Below are 21,017 nucleotides of genomic sequence, written 5' to 3' on the forward strand. Positions count from 1 at the left end.
ATAATAGATTTAAATCAAAAATACAAACTATCATCGAATGCTCGCAAGTCTCCACCAACTTGCTCTAGTTGAAAAGGAAGTGCAGAAAGTTCAGAACTAGAGTACACAAATTCAATAAAGTCAGTGTAGACATTTTCTCAATGAACATAAAAAAACTAAATTTGTCGGCATAGAGTGGTTCAGTACAGCTGATTGAACACAGCTATTATGTGAAATGTATTCAGCTCGGTTTCACCTATCTTCATGGTGAAAATGTCAAAATTACAAATCAACAATAACAATATAGTCAATATAAAACGGGTTTTGGAGGGTGAAACGAACGAACATTTCCCATCTTTTTATTCAGTATTTTTGGTATGCGTATTGTAATTGTTGTGTTTTCATATTTTTGTGTTGAATTTTGTTCTCAAAAAACAAAAAATATAAATAAATATTATTGGCTTAAACAATGTGCAAAAAACAAAATTATAAAGAAGAGATAATAGTGTAAAACGTTTAATCAATTCTTAACATGAACGATTCCGATGAAGGTGTGTGTTTTTTTTTAAATCATTCTTCTAATACATTTGAATCAATTGTTTTATTTTTCACTCTTAAAAAGGCAAACAAACAGTGGTTGACCGATTGGTCAATTTGTATTTCTGAGATCTCAAAAATTTTGGAATGCGTACATTTTGGTTTCTAGATGGAGCGGATAACGTTATTGACGGTTAATTTATTTTATTTGAAGTGCCAAAAGCTTATTTTGGATAACAAAATATTAACTTTGTTTCTGGTAGGGAATAATGGTCCCAATATTTTGTTTACTTTCTACTTTCTCTTTGCTGGATTTGTAGCCATGTTTATAAATGATGTCCTTATTGAAAAAGCCTTTACAAAACAACAAAACTGTTCCGTTTTTCACGTATAAGTTGTCAGCCCCACAATTTCTATCCTTGACACTGGAAGCATTCATCCTTCGCCTAGTCTACATGTTTCCACTGTAAAAGCTAATTGTATTCGTCCTTTTCATATCAAGGTTGCCTACAGCACGTCGCTGAACACCATTAAAAACAGAATTGGAGACAATGGTATGCAGCCATGTCTAACTTAATTTTAAACTTACTTATATATAAGTTGTCAAAATAGTGTGTATATATACACACTAGTTTGACGAAATGTCTTCCTTGACTCTAAGCAATCTTCCGGTAACTAACATAAGATGGTCATGTCAGCCTCTCTCCTATTTCCAAAATGTAGCAGACTGCTTCGACGACGACTAATCACGAAGTTATCAATTTAGTTGGAACAATTTTGTATGTCCCTCGACACTTAGCTAATTTTTTGACAACGTATCTCTTAAACCGTAGTACCATAGCGTTTTAAAAGTCCACGGAACCTTTAAACATTATTATTGAAACTTCCAAAAAGTTGTTTTTTTATTTCTAAGATCTCAAAGATGTCTGTTTTCTTAAAAATATGAATCAAATTACTGATAAAAGTTTTTAATTTTAACTGTTAAAACTCTAAGAATAGAATTTGTACAGTTAGATTTCGCAAGTATTCTCAATAGCACAGTTCAAGAAAAAGGAAAAATCTAATTTGATTTGAATGCTAGCTTAGAATAAATATCGAATTCTGTTTCTGCCCTAACCAACTCCCTTCTAATACAGATATTCATTATTCTTTTTGTATCTCCCTTTGTAAATACTGTCTCGATTTTTTAATATTATTTAATTCCGTTAAATGTAACTAATTTAATATGTTATTTCACTGCAATGAATATATTACTCTTCCCAATTCTTGCAATTGGAACACAATGTACAGATGGTAATCCTTGCCATTACTTTTTTCATCACTGTTAGTATACATAGGGTAATAATACATTACAATTTATATTAACCATGGACCAATACGAAGAAGCAAAGTAAGCACTTTGTCGTCACTGCAAACTGCTCTTCAAATTTTTGGCAATCAACAGTTAACCGGTAAGGCACGACACAGTTGATATACACAAAAATACATGCATATGTTCGGTGCTGCGCTTAACTATTGGCACAATAAGCCTTTTAAACTTTAAAGCAATATTTTAAGCCTTGGAAAAACGCTATTTTTAGAAATTGCCCTTTTTGCTTAATAACATCATGCAGACGCCTTGCAAATCTCCCATAATGCTCAATTGAATTGAGACCCGGAGACTGAGGTGGTAGAGGATGCACATGTGCAATATAATTAGCCAACCAAGTACCGTGAGTCATATTTGTAGGGTCATTGTCGTGCTAATGAACTTTTCAGCATTTATGTCCATAATTCCTTCGATACAAACAAGCTCGCCCATACCCAAAGCCTTGTTTTGTTGCAGATTCCAAGTTATTTTATTGGAGTGTTTTATTTGGTTTTCTTAACAATTTTGTATGGCCATCAGAACGGAAGCAATTGAACTTACTTTTGTCAGAAAAGAGTACATCATCATTTGACTTTATTCCGTACCAAACGTTTTTTTTCAGGTTGACTGACGAAATCATTGGCTACCGCCTAGCAATACGTGCCTTGTAGTAAGCTTCATCATATACTCTTCTTAACGTCATAGGGTGAACTGATTTCCCATATTCTAGGTTGAATTCAGAAGCTATTTCAGTTGATGAAATTTGAGGGTAAACTTTCACTTTCCGTACAATCCGACTGCTTTCACGAGCATTCAATACCCAAAAACGACCACAATACTTTGCACATTTAAAGTTCGTTTGCCCCTTTGAAACCCTGCGATCCACAGGTTCGGTGGTTTCTTTTTATTTTGGGCTCATTGTAATTAATTTTATTTCATTTTGGCAACATAACTTATTTTTTCTTTAAATCACTAGTGAGACATAAACAAAACTTTGTGTTTTCTAACTCAATATTTTTGTTTTTAAACCTAGAAAACTTATTTCTTCTAATCAAACTAACTTTGTAAAATAGTAATATATGCATATACCATACCATAATGAACAAACTAGTGTGTTTCCAAGGCTTAAAATATTGCTTCAAATTTTAAAAATATTTCTGTGCCAATAATAAACTGCGGCACTATACATGCTTCGCTGAGAATAAACCAAAAATGGTTATTGTCATGTTGAATGTTGTGCATTATCAATTGAATTCTGTGCATTATCAACATTGCAATGAGAGGAAAAGACAAAGTTCCACATTCACGTAGTACGACTAAAAAAACTAGTTTGCTTTCTAATGATCATTTAAATTGATCACCTTGAGTTTAAACTGCTACTTAAGTATATTCCAATGATCATAGTTATAATTTTCTGTAATAATTTAACCAAATTCAAAAATTCTTTACATTTTGAAATTAAATCTATTTCCATATAAAACAAATTGATAAGTCCAAGAACGCCAATTAAATTATAATAATTAATAAGTATCTCTGAATATTATGATCTACTTCTAGTTGGGAAACCACAAACACTCTGTTTTGATACAAATATAACAATGTGAGTATTAGAAACATTCATTGTTGGCGCCAACCACAATCCCGGAAACCCACACCAAACATTTAATGTCATTTTACTTCTCGCTTCACTTCGAATTCTTCTCCGTCAAAATTTGTAATGCTTTACTCCATGAGTTTGTTTGGTTTCTTCTTTCTCTGGGAAGCCATCTCGTACTGCTCCTGCGCAATAGAAGATTGTCTGCCAACAATTCATATGAATGAATTAGTTTTGTATTATCTTCTCTTCTTCAATGCACAAATAGTCACCGCAGACTATCGATTTTTCAGTCTGTTGTAAACAGTCTGCAATTGCCATCAATTTCGATGGTATAATACTAAAAGTCCCGGTTGCTATTGGATGAATATAATATCAATTTAAGTTTAAAAATTCGATTTTATTAGATCGCGTATCATCCACCGCAAGCCTGTAATAAACCGTAGAGCAAATTTTGGTAATCATGGATTGGAATTTCGGTGACAGACCGAAGGCTGGCACTGAAACCGCATTGGATGCGTGTGATTATTTCGTTGATGAGGTCATAGAAATTACAAGTTCTTTGGGTAAAATGCAAAGAAAAGAAATACGCACTTGCACAATGATATAATTAATCTGGATAACAATTAATTTTTCTTATTGTTGGCGAACAGATGCTCGAGAACAAGTACGGTTGATTAAGCATAAAGAACTCCGACATGCAGTTGTTTCTGGAGATGAAAGGACAGTGCGTGTATTGCTGGAAGCGTTAGGAAATGAACGTCAAATTATCGTAAACATGGCCCCGGCTGGAGCAAATACATTGCTTTTTCTGTAAGTAAACAATTTATTTTTTGTACATATTAAACAACAAATTGTTCAAAATATGAATTTTAATTAGAGTTCTATTTCAAATGTTTAATAGGATTCAATGTTTTGTTGTTTTGTAACATTATCTCTTTACAAGTATGTAATAAAGTGTTCTTCTTGTATTTTTTTAATAAGACACGCCATAATTTTAGATGGAATATAATGTTGGGATGTGCAAGTTAATAAAATATAATTTCTTAACAAAGTGATGATATGCCACAATGTTTAAGGTTGTTCTTCATTGTTTCTCTAATAAACAATGTACATATATTTTTACATTATTTTAAAATAACCTGGAACTTTTGATGGTAACTAAAAATTACAAACTTTAAAGCCGGATGGTTTTTTAATGGTTTATTTTTTAAATTCAATTCGATGAATGCATCCGTGAACAATGCTTGTAAATAAATGCCTAAAAACCTCCTAACATCAATTTTTTAATCCAAAATAAATGTCCATAATTCAATTTAATCCATAAAACAATGTCTTGAAAAATACTTTAAATTAATATTTTGTGATTTTATTACAATACAAAATGTATTAACTATTTAAATTAATTGATTGAGAGGGCTATTGTAATCTCCATACACTTTTCGTTTTACTTTTTAAAAAACCTTATTCCGAAAACAACGAATACGTGAACATATTTATGTTGGATAGATGTTTTTAAGATTTTAAATTTGTCTTTGAGATACCACACCAAACACGTAAATTACTTATTTTTATTATTTTCTAAACTTAGAGCATGTCAGTCGGGGTTCGAAAACATAACAAAAAGATTATTAGAAGCGGGATCTGACGGGCGATCGCATACAGTTACAAAATATTCTCCACTTTATGCTTCTGTTCATCATGGTAATTATAATGTAGCTAAGATTGTGTTGGACACATTTGCCGATTTAGTTCAGGTATATTATTTAAATTAAATTCAGATTTAAGATTTATAAATAAATCAAACTTTTCACAGCAACCAACAATGGAGCGGTGGTTACCACTTCATGCAGCCTGCATAAATGGCCACATAGATTTGGTTGAACTTCTTATTAACTACAAATATCCTGACTATTTGTATAGTACTTACAGAGATGAAGAAGGCATTTGGGAATGGCGACTAGCATTCGATCCGAATCAACAAGATGTAACCGGGCAAACAAGCTTATATATTGCCAGTATCTTGGGAAATAAATCTCTTGTTAATATGCTGCTAAATTGGAAAGTTAAATGTAAAAAGACAATTAACGATAGTCCACAGAGCACACCTATAACACCAACTCGAAAAAGGATCTCTTTTGGCATTCAAGCTATTATGTCAAAACTTAATATTTCCGCAGAAGGAGATAATCTTGTCAAGGTCATTCAAATATTTCAATGTACATTTTTTAATGCTAACTAACACTTTTTATAGGAGGATACTGAATGTGAAAAATGTCCGATAAATTTAAACCTTCTTTGTGGTGCTACTCGAGAAACGGCCCTTTTAGCAGCAGTGCGTGGAGGATTCCTAGATGTGGTAACTTCTCTTTTACAGCATGGTGCTAATCCAAATATAGTTGCAAAGCCGGTTGAAGATCAAAATGATCCAAAGTAAAATAATAATATTTATGTCGTTTGAAATTTGTTACACTTCCAAAACTTCCAGATGCAGCGAGGAAATCTATGGACTTAGCAATGTTCCGATTGCAGAAGCATGCAAACAAGGATCACTTCCTATGGTTGAACTCCTTATGAAGTAAAAACAGTTCTTTTCACGATAAAAATCCTTATTTTGATTGTATCTTTTAATAGCTATGGTGCCCGTGATGATCTTGGTTCAGCTCTTAATGTTGCAGTAAACAGTGGTGATGAAGCAATTTTGAATCTTCTGTTAGCTAAGCGGGTTCACCCTGATTCAGATTATAAGATCAATAAAAAGGGTTTACCAACACCGGTTGAAGTAAATGTATTCACACCATCAGCAACAAATGTGACTTATAGTACAATGTTTCCAAATGTTCCAACGATCATTGATTGGCATAATAACAACAATGTCCAATTGTCCGTAATAAGGTATGTATTTAAATAACTTTAAAAGTGTTAATTTCATTAATTTTGTTTCTTAACAGAGTTAGTTGGATGGTAAATGGAGTATTGCAACTCAATCCTAAGCTTCAAGGACATCCTAAAATCAATGAAGTAGCTTTGACTTCAATCACTAGAATTGATTTTTCGCACAATAATTTAACAAGCTTGCCACCAGAAATATTCTCGCTGGTCAGTTTGAAGTAAGTACAAAAATATTTTTAAAAAATCTAAGACTCCACAATGTAGATTATATAATAAAATCCAAATGGTTTGGTTTATGGTCATTAATCAGGTGGACAGTTTTTCTAAAAATTCTAATTCTAAAAAGGTATACTCAAATATAGTCTTGATTTTAAAGTCTTTTTTAAATATTTATTTGATATATAAAGTAGTGGTCCACCAACATAATTCTCCATTCTCTCCATACATCCAAACCATGCTCACATCAATCAAGCAGCATACTGAAACTCCTGAAAGTCAATAATTGCGCAAAAAGAAAAACTTTCAATATCAATGCAATTATTTAATTTGTTCTGCATTTGGCCATGCTTTCGCACTCTACCATAATTCACTCTCTCGTTTTTAATAATATTAATAATAGTTCGTGGTATCCTTCCATTTGTTATCTTATTGACTATATGAACTAATTGAAGTGCAAGCCAAGAGAGTCCGCTTTTTAAATAAAGCCTTTAGTTTGTAGTGTTTTTCCCTTAAAAAACGATATCCTCCATACGTACTCTACATACAAAAGAATTTTCGCTGCTGTACAGTGGAATTACAGTTGCTTCTCACTTTGTATGATTCAGTTGTTCTTCTTGCAACGTTCTTATAAAAAATCTATCGTTTTTGAAGATAATTTGCCATTCAAAATCTTTCCTTCTCTACTTTCCGAGTGGATGGAAAACAGCATTTGTGCAGCCTGTCCCTAAAAAAGGCGAATTATTTTGCCCTCTATCAAACAGCATACACATCCCTTTTTTCCAAGGTCATAGAAATATCTCCAAGAACGGAAGCTTCTTAGTGTCGGGGAAAATAGTTTTCGTAGCAATAGGACCACTGGTTCATCTCATGGTTTATCTAAACGAACAGTGGATTGATTATTGCATTTGATCTCTTATCGAAAATGTGGGGTTTTGGTTTTAATGAATCGGTTCCTACCTTTCTAACTGTTCAAATTTATCACCCCTTCTGATCTTGCTGTAATTTACAAGGTCTTTGATCGCCCAAAACTTGTATTGTATATAACTCAAAACAAGTTTAAATCTCTTAGATAAAATTCAAGAAAGGGCTTTGAGAATGATAGGCGATAAACTATAACCGAAACATTTACATCCCTTTAACATCGTCTAAATGTTTTAAGTCGTTCGTTGTTTAAACGATATTTTTGCAAACAATGTTTTGTCGAATTTTACCCCCTTAATAATTCAGCTGTAATACTCCAGGAATGTTCATATCAGTTTAGCCTTGAGTTCAATTTCGGGCGTACTCTCAAGTATATAAATTCTTTCTTAAACCCCACATCGAAAATGTGGAATACTTTGGCCAACTCTGTTTTTTCCCGCCATTTTGATGTTCAGAACTTTTAAAAGTGCATTTTTCTTTATTTGAGATAGTGTGCTCCCATCACCTCTGAACAGTTTTTTAAGAAAGAAATTAACGGCATATGTAGCACGCTGTAGGAATTGGGCACGATGTTGGGTATATGCAAAGTTTCTTTTGCATTATTTATATGAATATCGAAATTCGGCGTTACTTGAGGTACCAAGTAAATACAAGTATAATTTTCGGTAGTTGGTCTTGATACAAATAAGCTAAATGATTATCAATTTGGTTTTATTTGACTGTCAGTATATTAACAGTGAGGTATCTAGGTTAGGTGGTTAGGTTGAAGTGGCTGTCCAAGATGGAAACGGACACACTTAGGCCAGTTTAATGGCCCATTGTGATACCACATAAATCTTGAAGCTTCCTTCTAAGCTCAATTGAACCAGTTTGAGTCCCTTACGAAACGTGAGAGGCTGATATGATTTAGATCGTTTAGATAGAATTCTCCTAGGTAATTCTTGCGTTTTTGAGCCAGAGCAGGGCATGTACAGAGAAGATGAATAACTCCTTCCTCCCCTTCCTTGTCCATACAGCTTCTGCAAAGTCATTTGAGAATACGCCTAGTCGCATGGCGTGCTTTCCTATTAGACAGTGTCCGGTTATGATACCTATTATCGAGCTTATATGCGATCTGCTAAGAGATAGCAAGCACCTTGAACGTTTTAAATCCAGTGTTGGCCAGATGTTTTTTGTGACCTGACACGTGGTGATGTTGTTCCACCTGGTGCCTGCCCTCCTCACGGCGTCATGCATTAGCAACAGTTTACAAGTAGCGATTGGTATGCCAGTATGTGCCAAAAGTGGTAGGATGGGCTTTACTGTACAGTTCCTGGCAAGTTCATCAGCCTTACAGTTACTTGGAATGTCTCTATGGCCCGGCACCCAGCAAAGGTGAATATTTAACTGTAAGCCATCTCCATTAGAGATGATCGACAGTTATGGACTGTTATAGAGTTTGTAAAGACAGAGTCCAGTGATTTTATAGCAGCCTAACTATCTGAGAAAATACGGATATCAGATTTTGATATCACGATTTCTTTAAGCCAGGACAAGACTTCTGTTATCGCCAAAAGTTCTGCCTGGAACACGCTACAATGATTGGGAAGGCGGAATGAGAGACTTAATTTCAGTCGTTCTGAGTACACACCTCCACCAACCCCTACTTTTATTTTTGAACTATCTATACAAATGGATTGACCTATCTTCCAGGAATGTCCTATCCCCCCAGAAAGATCTGGGAGGTATAGAAATCTCGAAATTACTGTCCAATTGCAGTTGAGGGATGGTGTAGTCTGTGCGCTTTGGAATTGATTCTAAATACCTAAGAATTACGGAGTGACCAATGTTGTTGTTAGTCCACTGCGACGAATCTTTGAAGCGCATAGCAGAGCTTGCAGCTATTTGTTTGCTTAAAAATGTCAAGAGGTGTTAGGTTGAGTCCACCCTCCAGTCCACCATACTGCCACACCGTGAGGTATTTAAGTTTAAGGATTTGCGAGAGTATATGCTGCAATATCCTTGCTGGGGTACACTATTTGCGCAGGATTTACGGAAGGTGTGAGGTTGGATGCTTAGAAAGTTTTATTTACTCAAAAAAAGGATTGATTTGATCGTATTATATCTAAATTCTCTCTTTTTGTTAAAAACGAATGCCATGTTGGTCTTATTTCAAAAAATATTATGGACTTATTTCACTTACAGAAAATTAAATTAAATACGCAGACAATTAATACAATTTAGAATACAGAATTTCTGCTTGTAGTTGAATGCAAACAAAATTATGCTGTATTTTTATACAAGAACACTTGAGTAAGGTTATCTTTGCAAATTTTCCAGTTAAACTTCGAAAAAAGTATTGTTTGAACAAACCCGCTCAATTATAACTTGAAAGATGTTTCTGTGATCTACCAAAATTATTATTCTATGACCTATACTTCTATTCATAAATATTTTATGCATACATATTTATTTTTATTTAAATTTTATAATTTTCGTGTAAGTTTTTTTTTTTAAATGAAAATTTAGCCTGATAATAATAATAATAAAAGAAAACTTAATAGTTATTGCAACAAAAAAATGAGTTAGGTTACTTTAAACTTATAGTTTAAGGTGCGTCAGAAAAATATAAAGGATTAAAAAAAATACTGACTCAATTTCTAAGTTAGCAAGAAAAACAAATTTTACGGCGTTATTTCGAAATCGTATGAGTTTTAAAAATAACATCATTCAGATGGTGGTCGTTATTTGCTATACATAGACGCAAACTTAACACAAAATGTTCGTAGACTTTAGTTAAAATAGACGAATTGAAGCCTGCAGTGCTTTCAATTCCCACGGTTTAGTTTCATACACTTCGTGGAACACTGATAACACTAGCTGGACGGTTTCTACTACACATGGGCGCTGCTTGGCAGCCCAGTACAATATGGCAGTTCCTTAAAGAACTGCACAAATCGTGCTTCCTTTTCCTTTTCAACGTCGTAATAATCCTTTCCATTTCTCTGACGCAGCTTGTATATATATGTATGTATATAAAAAAGTTTAAAATATTTTAATATTATCAAACGAATCTATTACTATCATAAAATTTCATTTAGGTACATTAATGTAGCTCAAAATAAACTTACATCACTACCTCAGCCGACTGATGGACAGAAAACTTATTCGTGTCCAGTTCTCGAGGAAATATTTCTGCAAGATAACCGACTCGCAACCATTCCAGCCGAAATTTTTCATCTTCCTTCACTGACCATTTTGGATATTTCCAATAACAAACTACAAGAAATACCTTTTGACATGTGGAAGGCACCCAAGCTTCGTGAACTAAATATTGCATTCAATCTACTTAAAGACCTACCCATACCTCCTATGCAGGTAAGAAAACATTTTAGAATATTTTAAACTTTTTGAAATTAAAAAATATTTGTTTTAGCCATCGGCATCGCAGCTCAGTCTGGATAAAATTGAATGTGAACCATTTTCTCACCTAGAATCATCAGATACTCAAAAAAATAATCCTCGTACTTTGACTTTTCAACAACTTATTCATAGAAACGTATGGTCAGGTTTATTGGAAATAACTGACAATGATCTCAAATGGAACGAATCTAAAAAAGAAGAAGGAGTTTCCCAATTAAATAACCTGAACATTGCTAATAACTTATTTACAAGTATTCCAGCAGCCTTACCATGCTTAGCAGTGAATCTCACTCGATTGAATATGTCATATAATAGTTTAAGGTTTAAATCTTTAGACTAAAGATTTGCATATGTTTTAACAAATACAAATTTCAGATCGATGGGGCATGTCACCAGCTATCCATCGACATTAAAACAATTAGATCTAAGTCATAATGAAATATCTTGTTGGCCAAGTCTTCCAAGGATAACAGATAGTGATCCACATTTACTATGCTATAGCTATATGGAAAAAGTACACAGTGAAACAGGTTCTTTTGAAGCAGAACAAAGTCCATTTTCAAAACCAGGTGCTAGCAATAAGCCTTCTTCATTTCGAAATGCTGTTCTTAAGAGTGTTTGTCGTCATCGCAGACATCTTAGGTAAAATATATGCAATTTGAGATGATTTTCAATTCTGTATCTTAAATTATATTTTTTTAGATTGGAATCGCTTCGCACATTGATATTGGCTGACAATCTTTTAACTCGTATTCAATTGTCAACTGATGATGTAACAACTTTATTTAATGAATCTGATGACTCTGATTGGAGTGTAGTAGGAGTCACAAAATCGAAACTTATATTTCCTAACTTATCTATGTTAGATATAAGCAATAACTGTCTTAAGGTAATTTATATACTAAATTTATATTATATATTGAAATAGTACGAATAGGTGCGTCACCCAGAAAAAAAAAACATTAAAGGTGGTTGCAAGGGTTAAACAAAAACTGTTACTATGGAACGAGATAAATAAAAATACGTCTTGAGGGGTATAGGCATTACTGCTTTAAAATGTTATATACTGTGGCGATTATACTTGCCTGATTTAAATTACAATTTATTTATTTTAGGAAATCCCAACATCACTACACGAATTAAGTAGCCTAAGTGTGCTTAATATTAGTGGTAATGTCGATGTTACTGATCTACCACCTCACCTTGGGCTTTTATCGAGACTGTGGAACTTAAATACAAGAGGTTGCCTTCTGCAAGATCCTCTCAAGTCTATGATCGAGAGTAAGAAATACAAAACAATGGACATAATTGGGTACTTAAAATCGATATACGAGGATGCACAACCATACGCTCGCATGAAACTTATGGTTGTTGGAGTACAGGGTATTGGAAAAACAAGTTTACTAGATATCTTAACACAAGGAGGTTCCCAAAAAAGTAGAGCTTCAGAAAATCACTGGGCCAGGCGTATGGGTCACACCAAAAATCTCTCGAAGACTAACCGTGGAGTAAACATATCAACTGTAGGTGTTGATATTGGTACATGGATTTGTGAGAAACGTAAAAAAGGGCTGGGTTCACGTGGACCAGTTGTTTTTCGAACTTGGGATTTTGGTGGTCAAAAAGAGTAAGATTCCTTTTATAAATTTTTATATACAAATGAAAAATATTAATTTCTTATTTAATTATAGATACTATGCAACCCATCAGTATTTCTTATCAAAACGAAGTTTGTATTTGGTTCTGTGGAAAATAACTGACGGCCATAAAGGCTTAGCAGAAATTCTGCAATGGTTAGGAAATATTCAGGTATGTTCTAAATTAATGGAGTATTTTTGAAAACTTTATGATTTTTTTAAGGCTAGAGCACCAAACTCTCCAGTGATTATAGTTGGAACATATTTTGATCTAGTAGGCGAGAGTTTTTCACCAAAAAAAGCAGAGGAACTTCAACAGATTATTCGAGAGAAGTTCATCGCAATACCAGATGCTGAGAAAATCGGGCTCCCTCGTGTAATTGATTCTATTGAAATCAGTTGTAAGACGCTTCATAACATTCGACTGCTCTCAAACATCATTTACGATACAGCATTTATGTTGCGCTCTCCTGGCTCCAAAGAACCTCTGCTCTTACAAAAAATTCCCGCTAGCTATATTGCTTTAGAGGACATTGTAAATTTGATATCTTGTAACCTAAAAGCTGTAGGAATGGATCCAGTGTTGGATGCAGAGCGTTATAAAAAGATTGTAACCGAAGAGATGAGATTGCATAACTATAAAAGTTTTAGGTAATACAGAAGAATGAAGTTTTGTGATTGAAATGTTTTTAATGTTATTTCTTATAATTAAGAGATGTCGCGGAATTAAATCAAGCAACTATGTTTCTTCACGACAATGGTGTTGTTTTACATTATGACGATGCGACTCTTCGTGATTTTTATTTTCTTGATCCTCAATGGTTATGCGATATGTTGGCACATGTAGTAACGGTACGCGAGATAAACCCATTTGCAAGAACTGGAGTAATGAAATTAGAGGATTTGCAGTTATTGTTTCGAAACACAAATACATCAGCTAATAATAACAGAAGGTATGTTTTTTTAGATACAATAATATCTTAAAATCACGTCTATAGTCTGCGTTTGCTTTTTAAATTATGACATCCAATGACAAAATATATTTTAAAGTGCCTTATATGTGGTAAATATTCTTTACTTTTGGATGACCTTTTTGTGTTTAATGAATAAATATATAATATATGTACATAGGTGTGTATAAACTAGTGAGCATTATAACTCGTTTTTTATCCATAGTTCTGACAAACAAACGTTTGCGATCTTGGTTTTGGATATAATATAACAAGTTAGAAGTATTTGATTAAACTGTCTTTGAAATTACTTCAAGACATTTATTTTTGAAAATAAATTAACACTTGTTTGGGAATATCATAATAATGATCATTATTTTATGTACTATTTTAATATTATAAAAACTCAAACAATTCAATTCGGTTCTTCCAGTTACATTGTAAATTTGCTAAATAAATTTGAAGTTGCTCTTACCTGGGATTCAAGAACACTATTAATACCGTCTCTCTTACCACTTAACGAAGATGTAAATCCGAATGCTGGAACTGCTGTTAAGGTAAAATACTAAATTTGGTTAAAACAAGTTTAAGATTTTTTATTAAAACAATTTTTTTGTTTTCACAGATCTCACAACGAACTCGCGGGCGTAACATCAATATTGGTTGCTCGGTGTCTAATGACATAAACCTAAACAATTTATTTTATGAATCGTTTTCCAGAGATAATGAATGTGGTATTCGTAGGATTCTTCTCATGACTTATTTTCCATCCGGATTTTGGTCAAGGCTATTAACAAGACTCCTTGCTGATGAACAGATCATGGAAGCAATCAAAATTTGTTACAGTGCTGTAAACGAGGTATTTCTCCTTTTCTTTTTTTTGGTTTGAAAAAAAATAACTGTTTTTTTTTGTTGAAATTTCAGAATTCTATTGAATTTGATTTAAAAACCTGTTTAGAACAGGAAACTCAATGGAACCTATGGCAAACGGGTGTGTCACTTTACTTTGGAAATATTTTGCTTATGAAAATCTGGGAAGTTCCTTTTAACCACAATTCAATTCTTCGGAGCACTAACAACCGTTTTAAATTAAAACTGGATGGAATATGGAATGATGTTAATTTGTCTTCTTCGAGTATATTGGAAATATATTTTCCATTGTTTAGTGTTAATATTAGTCAAGAACTCGATGATAATGCTAAGCAAATGGTCGCGTCTGTGGAACCTAATTTGCAAGTAATTTCCAAGTTACTGGCGCTTTCTGTAGATCACATTGATTTGCTACTCGAAGACTGGTATCCATCGCTTGGTACACGTTTTGTTCACACTTCCGAGGGAAGATTCTTAATAACTCGTTTGGTTCTTTGTCCAAAATGTCTGCGAAAAATTAGTGATAATTGCATTTTATTGGATGTTCATCAAGAAAATCTAGTTCGATCACGAAACGGAGGAGGAATGCGAAGGAAAAGTCCCGGTGGTGTTCTTGATCCAGATTACTTTAGTTCACGAAGGGAGAGGAGATCTGAAGTAAAATTAAACGATAGTTTTCTCAATTAGTGTATTTTTAATTTATATAACATTTTTATATTAAAGGACTCACTGTGTTTATCTGATGCAGATTCTGGTGTTGGACCGGATTCAGCTGGATCTTCAAGGAACACATCTGTTGATGGGCATCCTCTTTATAACATTCCAGATATTTCAAATGTTTGCTACACCTGGATGATTGAAGAGTGCATATTGTCTGTGTATAATCAAACAAAGATATCATGTCCAGTGCATTTGGAGATAAATATGATCAAGATAGCTCCAGATGTTGTATTTGCCGATATACCTGAAAAGTATACAATCAATCCTGAAAGTATAGTAAAAGGATCACTGCTAGGACGTGGAGCTTTTGGGTTTGTTTTTAAAGCAACATGCAAAGTAAAAGGTTCCCGATCGTTTAAGTCTGTTGCAATGAAAATGTTGCAACCAGTTCCGCCTGGACCTAGAGCCAAAGACGTAAGACGTTTTAAAATATAGATTGGTTATTATTGCTAATGTTTTTATTTTTAGAGTGCCCTCATGGCGTACAAAGTAACACTCGGAAAATGGGATCGTGATCCTTTGCAACACTCTTGCAAGGCCTACTGCACAGCAAGGCAGGAGTTAGCAGTTCTTCTTACTCTTAAGCATCCGAATATAGTTCCTCTGGTAGGAATTTGCATTAAACCCTTAGCCCTAGTTCTTGATCTCGCTCCAATGGTAAATAAATACAAATGTTTATGAAGTTTATTTAAAACTTAGTGAAAATGAATTAAAGGGAGGATTAGATTCAATTCTGCGACAATATCGTCGAAGTGGAGCACACATTGGGCCACATACATTCCAAATTCTAGTCTTACAGGCTGCACGAGCAATTGAGTATCTTCATCGCAGAAGGATTATATATCGTGATTTAAAATCGGAAAATGTTCTAGTCTGGGATTTCCCCCTTCCTCACAGGTAAGAGTATCTTTATTTGATCATTAAGAATTATAAAATAAAACAATTTATAGTGAGGATAGTCCAAAAAATTGTATTCATATAAAAATTGCCGACTATGGCATTAGCAGAATGACAGCACCAAGTGGTTCGAAAGGTTTTGGAGGCACCGAAGGATTCATGGCCCCAGAAATAATTCGTTATAACGGGGAAGAAGAATATACCGAAAAGGTAAGCATTCCATTGAAAGTAACTTTTAAGGGAACTTTTAAAAAAATTCGAAATTCCAAAAAAAAGTTCGATTTACTAACAGGTAGGAGAAAGAAAAGTTATTAAATATGTTAAATATATTAATACGGGGTCATAATTGCACGACCAATATCAGCCCTATACGCAGAAAAAAAAACAATGAGGAATAAAAACTCTATTTTTCTGATTAAAACTTTCCTTCAGTTTTATTTATATTTTATTATTATTTATTTAAGATAAGGGTTGTAAGGAATTTATTTAAATTTTTAATAATTGAGCTGGTGGGGTTTTTTAACGGCATAGATCAATATATTTTTGAAGATTGATGGAAGAACGGGTTTCGATGATTGACAGTTTTTTAAGAGGTGAGTTAAAGTTATGATTGTATTGTAGGGTCGGTTATTTGTTTTTGTAAAGAAGGTGTTTATGAGTTGCTGAGGTGTGACGCAAGTCATAAAGTCTAGTTCCTGAGGCATTCGACCAATCAAGAATATAATTAAGAACATTATCAAAAAGTTCTTACGTTTTTCTAAATCGCTACTTAAAATATAACTAACATGTTTTTAAATATCTTCTCGCCAACACCCCATATTTTTTTTAGTACTACATGTAAACCTGCTATTTTCAGATGCAGCCTGAGTATCCGAAAGCGGTAACGGTGGGGCGTCTTGTTGGTTTTGATCATCATAAACAACAAGTATGTCAAACGAATCCAGAGTTGGACTTTGAGTTTCTTCATCGCCTTGTTTTCTTTTTTGGGGTAGGTTCAATCCAAAAGATTGCGAAGATCCAACACCCTCAACTGCTTTCTTCATTCCAACGAGTTGGAAAATAGCCTCTTCGCTAGGAGAGAATTTTTGGGTTCTGTTAGCTCCACCTCCTGTGCCTCTCTCATACATTTTATTAGTAGCAGCCTTTTTTCGCACGTAGCGTTTTTGATCATTTCAAACCAAATTTAAAAAAAATGTCTTTTTTTTGAGTTAGCACAAAAAATAAAAGTGAGTCTACCTTTTTGCCATTCGAACTCAGTTTTGATTGGAGGCCCTGCGCTGTTGAGTTACAAAGCGATCCGCTTCCAAAATGCATTGATTTTGTCCTTGCTTTCTTTTACAAAGCCGCATGCTATTTAAGAGTTTTCCTGCACTTTTTTGAGCAGCATATCACTTTGTTTTGAATTGATTGATTTGCTCAAGAATTTAAAAACTTACAGCATTATTTATTGTTTTCCTGTTCGCCTCTAAAAAATAAGTGGACATTTTAGCGCCAAATGACATTTCATTTTGCCCGAATTGAGTGCTTACAATAAGGGAAATCTTTCGAACATGCATTTTTTTCGCCCGAAACTCACAATAGGCGATAGAAAAAGGGATTTTTTTGTGTGGAATCTTGTTTACGTGAAACTCACAGTAGGGTTGATTAATTCTGTCAAAGACTTTTTCAGAGTCGAAGAAAAGCACGGAAAGATTTTTTTCTGTTAATGCTCGAGAAATGTAGTAATCTAAGTAAAGATGTGCGTCGACACATACCCGGTTAGTTTTAAAAGCAACTTTATGGTAGATAAAAGTTAACTTGTTTCAGCTAACCACATCAAACGTTTTGCAAAACAAGAAATAAGGGATATGGGAGGATGTCCATCAATTAATTTCTTATCTTTATTAGGTTTCGGTATTTGACATATTGTTGGATATTTTCAAATTTGAGGTATGTGCAGCGTTGTTAAGTATATTTATGTATAGTTTAATAAGTCTTAATTTTACATCAAATGGTAAGTTTTTCAGCATTGGATAATTAGCTTTATCTCTATCAGGAGTTTGTCTTTGGTTTTCTTTACGGAAACTCAATTAGTGATTAGGTTCTTTGATTGTGTACAAATTTTTTCATTGGCTACATGAGGGAAAAGGTTGTTGTAGTATGAAAATTGTTGTCATTTGAATATTTGGACCAGGTTTGTGAAAAGAGATTAGATTTTAGGCATGGTATCGTTAAGGGTTGGAGTTACCGGTTAAATTTAATTTTTAATTCAGATTTGCTCAAATTTGTGTATCTTCTTTACTTAAAGGTTGACTGCTTTTCGTTCGGAATGTTTATATATGAAAATATAAGCTTACGCCAGCCATTTGAGGGCCAAGAATCGATAAAGGAATGTATATTAGAAGGCAGCCGTCCACAATTGACGCAAAGAGAAACACAATTTCCCACATATTGTCTGGATTTGATGGTCCTATGTTGGGATGAGCTTCCAAAAGTAATATTTTTACATTTGTTTAACAATACTTTAAGTTTTATTTGCATTTGAATTTTCAGAAAAGACCATCTGGCAGCCAAATTGTTTCTATTCTTACTGCTCCAGAATGCATTCACTTATTAGATGTTACTGCACTATCTCACAGTGAGAAGGTTGTCTGTGGAGCTTTCAAGACATTGCTCTCAAGTGAAGGTAAATCAAATTTGAAGACATATTCTTTAATCGAAGATTGTAAAACGCAAAAAAGTCTAGTATTAAGGAATTAGCTTTCTTCATTGTTTTCTAAACAAACTGCACCTAAATTCTAGAAACTGGAACAGAATTTAGTGGACGCGATTTTATTTCTTTCTCAATTAAAATATAAATATAAAAGATGCATTCTATGATTAGTCTTTTTTACCATATTCGTTGAAGTATAATTTGAGTAAATTATTGAAAGACTGGGCGGGTTTTAACTATAATCTCGTTCCTGTACTTTCCAGGCTAATAATGAATGCAAAAAAGTTCAAAAATTAAATATTGTGATAAACTTTAATATTAGTCACTTTGAAATCACTATTTCTTACCAAATTTTCTCTCTGCATCAAAGACGATACTAATGGATTTGAGCTTTGGCTACCGACCAACAATTCACGAATCGACATTCTTGACACATCCTCCTATGGCAACTTCTTTCAATACAGTAGTATTCTATGTGAAAGCAAAATTCAAATGGATTCGCCACAACTACAAGTAAAACGAAAAGGACACAAACTAAATATGCTTTGTTGTTGTATTATTGAAGATAATTTCTGGACAGGAGACTCAGCTGGAAATTTGCACGTTTATAGGTACTTAACGAACATAACATCTTATATAACTTTTCTTAATTCTTAAAATTAATGTAACTAAAAATCTTGCAGCACAACGAATTACACACATGTGTTTTCCTACATGTTCGATCCTTCTATAAAAAGTCCAATTATAAGTCTTGTGTACTTGAAGAATATAGAACGTGTGGCTGTTGGTTTACACAACGGTAGAGTTTTTCTTGTTGATTCTACAAAAGTGCCAACAAATTGTGCATTTGCGGAAGGATCCTTTGTTCTAACCGAAATCTGTTCAGGTCAAATTCTTCATAGTGCTGTTGCTGTTTTATTAGAAGAGTGGGTACTTCTGGTACACCTAAATTTTAATATTCATAGTTTCTTTTCCAATTTTCATGAATATTTATTAGTACTTATGAATTATGGTGCGGTGAAACTGGGGGAAAAATAAATATTTTTCCACTGAGCAAGTCAGGAGTATCTGGTCATCAGGCAGTGTGTCACAGTGATGAACCTAATATCATAGAAGATTTAAAAGTGGCTCGGTTATGTTCCAACGATCAATATGTTTATTCTTGTCTATACCCTGGATTTATGGTCTACCAGTGGAATATAAGGACAAAAGCAATTGAAAACAAGCTAGATTGTTCCAAGTTGCTCCCATGTTCTGAAAGTCTTAAAAGTATATCAATTGATGAGCATCTGAGTCTGATCAAGTGTCAGGTTGGTAAAAATGTAAGTTAATATTTTTGACACATGTTTTATATTTTTTTTTGAAGATTTCAGCTTTAGCGACTCATGGAAATGAACTTTACGTTGGTACAACTTGGGGTTGTTTAATAATAGCTGAGGTGAATAGTTTACGTCCGATTACTGTTTTTCGCCCATATGAAAACGAGGTAAATAATTTAATCTTGTATTCTTATACAAATATTGAAAATATATATATTTTTTTTAATAAGATTAAAGCTATTGTCCCTGTGCCAAGTAAGACAACACCCCTGATTGCTACAATAGGGCGTCGCTATAGATCACTAATATCCCGTTATATGGATGATGTAGATAGCAGCCGGCAACCGAGTACATCACATTTTGAACATCACAAAAGTCCAAAAATTTTGCCGCCGGATGTAGAACACAATATTCACTGTTTGTTGTGGCGCGCAAAAAATTGGACATAACAGTAATATTACATTGCTTGTTTGCTTTTGTTTTAATTTATTAATGAAATCGATAATTGCAACTGTTGTTTTTTCTCGAATAAAATGTTTCTTATTGTTTTACAAAGTATGTGATGTTTTAAAGATATACACATTTCAAATTATTATAATCAGAAATATACCAGGGAAAAAATACGAAGATATTTTTAAGTCGTGTAAATAAAACAACATTTACCACTTAATAAAATACAAAAATTTGTTGGCGAAACAACTGTTTAAGAGAACCAGAGCCCAGCGTTACCACTTCTCAAAAAAAAGTGGAAGTAGATTTTAGGAAAAAAGTGAAGTACATTGAGAAAAATGGAAGTAGATTTCAAAAATTAACTTTTTCATATAATTCTACATATTTTTAAATTACATTATTTCAATAAAAAAATAGAAAAAAAATATAATTATTTAAGGCTTCATATCATATACTTCAATATGTTAATGTAACATTTCTTAAATTAAATCTTGGTTGTTAGCAACGAAAAAGCAAAGATTGGGCTCGTGTTGGTCATATCAAATGACTTTAGGATGTTTTTATTGCAAAGAACGAAAACAAATAGTTAT

General features: G+C 33.4%; 1 protein-coding gene across 2 annotated transcripts; it reads left to right on the forward strand.

The window, feature by feature from the left end:
* The first annotated feature begins 367 nt into the window (after positions 1-367).
* On the forward strand, positions 368-20,535 carry LOC129954155 (leucine-rich repeat serine/threonine-protein kinase 1). Of its 2 annotated transcripts, none has more exons than XM_056067874.1 (30): positions 368-530; positions 4,112-4,271; positions 5,050-5,215; positions 5,275-5,658; positions 5,713-5,891; positions 5,947-6,036; positions 6,093-6,353; positions 6,410-6,568; positions 10,571-10,847; positions 10,906-11,213; positions 11,268-11,534; positions 11,595-11,781; positions 12,008-12,519; positions 12,584-12,701; positions 12,753-13,180; positions 13,243-13,482; positions 13,913-14,036; positions 14,105-14,338; positions 14,404-15,006; positions 15,073-15,483; positions 15,538-15,726; positions 15,785-15,966; positions 16,020-16,176; positions 18,254-18,439; positions 18,499-18,631; positions 19,029-19,269; positions 19,342-19,584; positions 19,656-19,968; positions 20,025-20,144; positions 20,208-20,535. In XM_056067874.1, the coding sequence occupies exons 1-30, from the start codon at positions 512-514 to the stop codon at positions 20,424-20,426; spliced, it is 7,110 nt and encodes a 2,369-aa protein (XP_055923849.1). In that variant the 5' UTR covers positions 368-511; the 3' UTR covers positions 20,427-20,535. The 2 variants fall into 2 exon arrangements, with proteins under 2 accessions (XP_055923849.1, XP_055923848.1); XM_056067873.1 differs by lacking the exon at positions 368-530 and adding an exon at positions 3,492-4,024.
* The last annotated feature ends 482 nt before the right edge of the window (positions 20,536-21,017 follow it).

Source organism: Eupeodes corollae, chromosome 1 (assembly GCF_945859685.1).
Source record: "Eupeodes corollae chromosome 1, idEupCoro1.1, whole genome shotgun sequence".
NCBI classification, from domain to species: domain Eukaryota; kingdom Metazoa; phylum Arthropoda; class Insecta; order Diptera; family Syrphidae; genus Eupeodes; species Eupeodes corollae.

Bases quoted from the DNA above. Each gene is read 5' to 3' on its own strand.
- LOC129954155 (XM_056067873.1), top strand. From the start codon at position 3,922: ATGGATTGGAATTTCGGTGACAGACCGAAGGCTGGCACTGAAACCGCA. The intron at 12,520-12,583 runs GTAAGATTCCTT...ATTTAATTATAG, and splicing joins GATTTTGGTGGTCAAAAAGA to ATACTATGCAACCCATCAGT. The intron at 18,632-19,028 runs GTAAATCAAATT...TCTGCATCAAAG, and splicing joins GACATTGCTCTCAAGTGAAG to ACGATACTAATGGATTTGAG.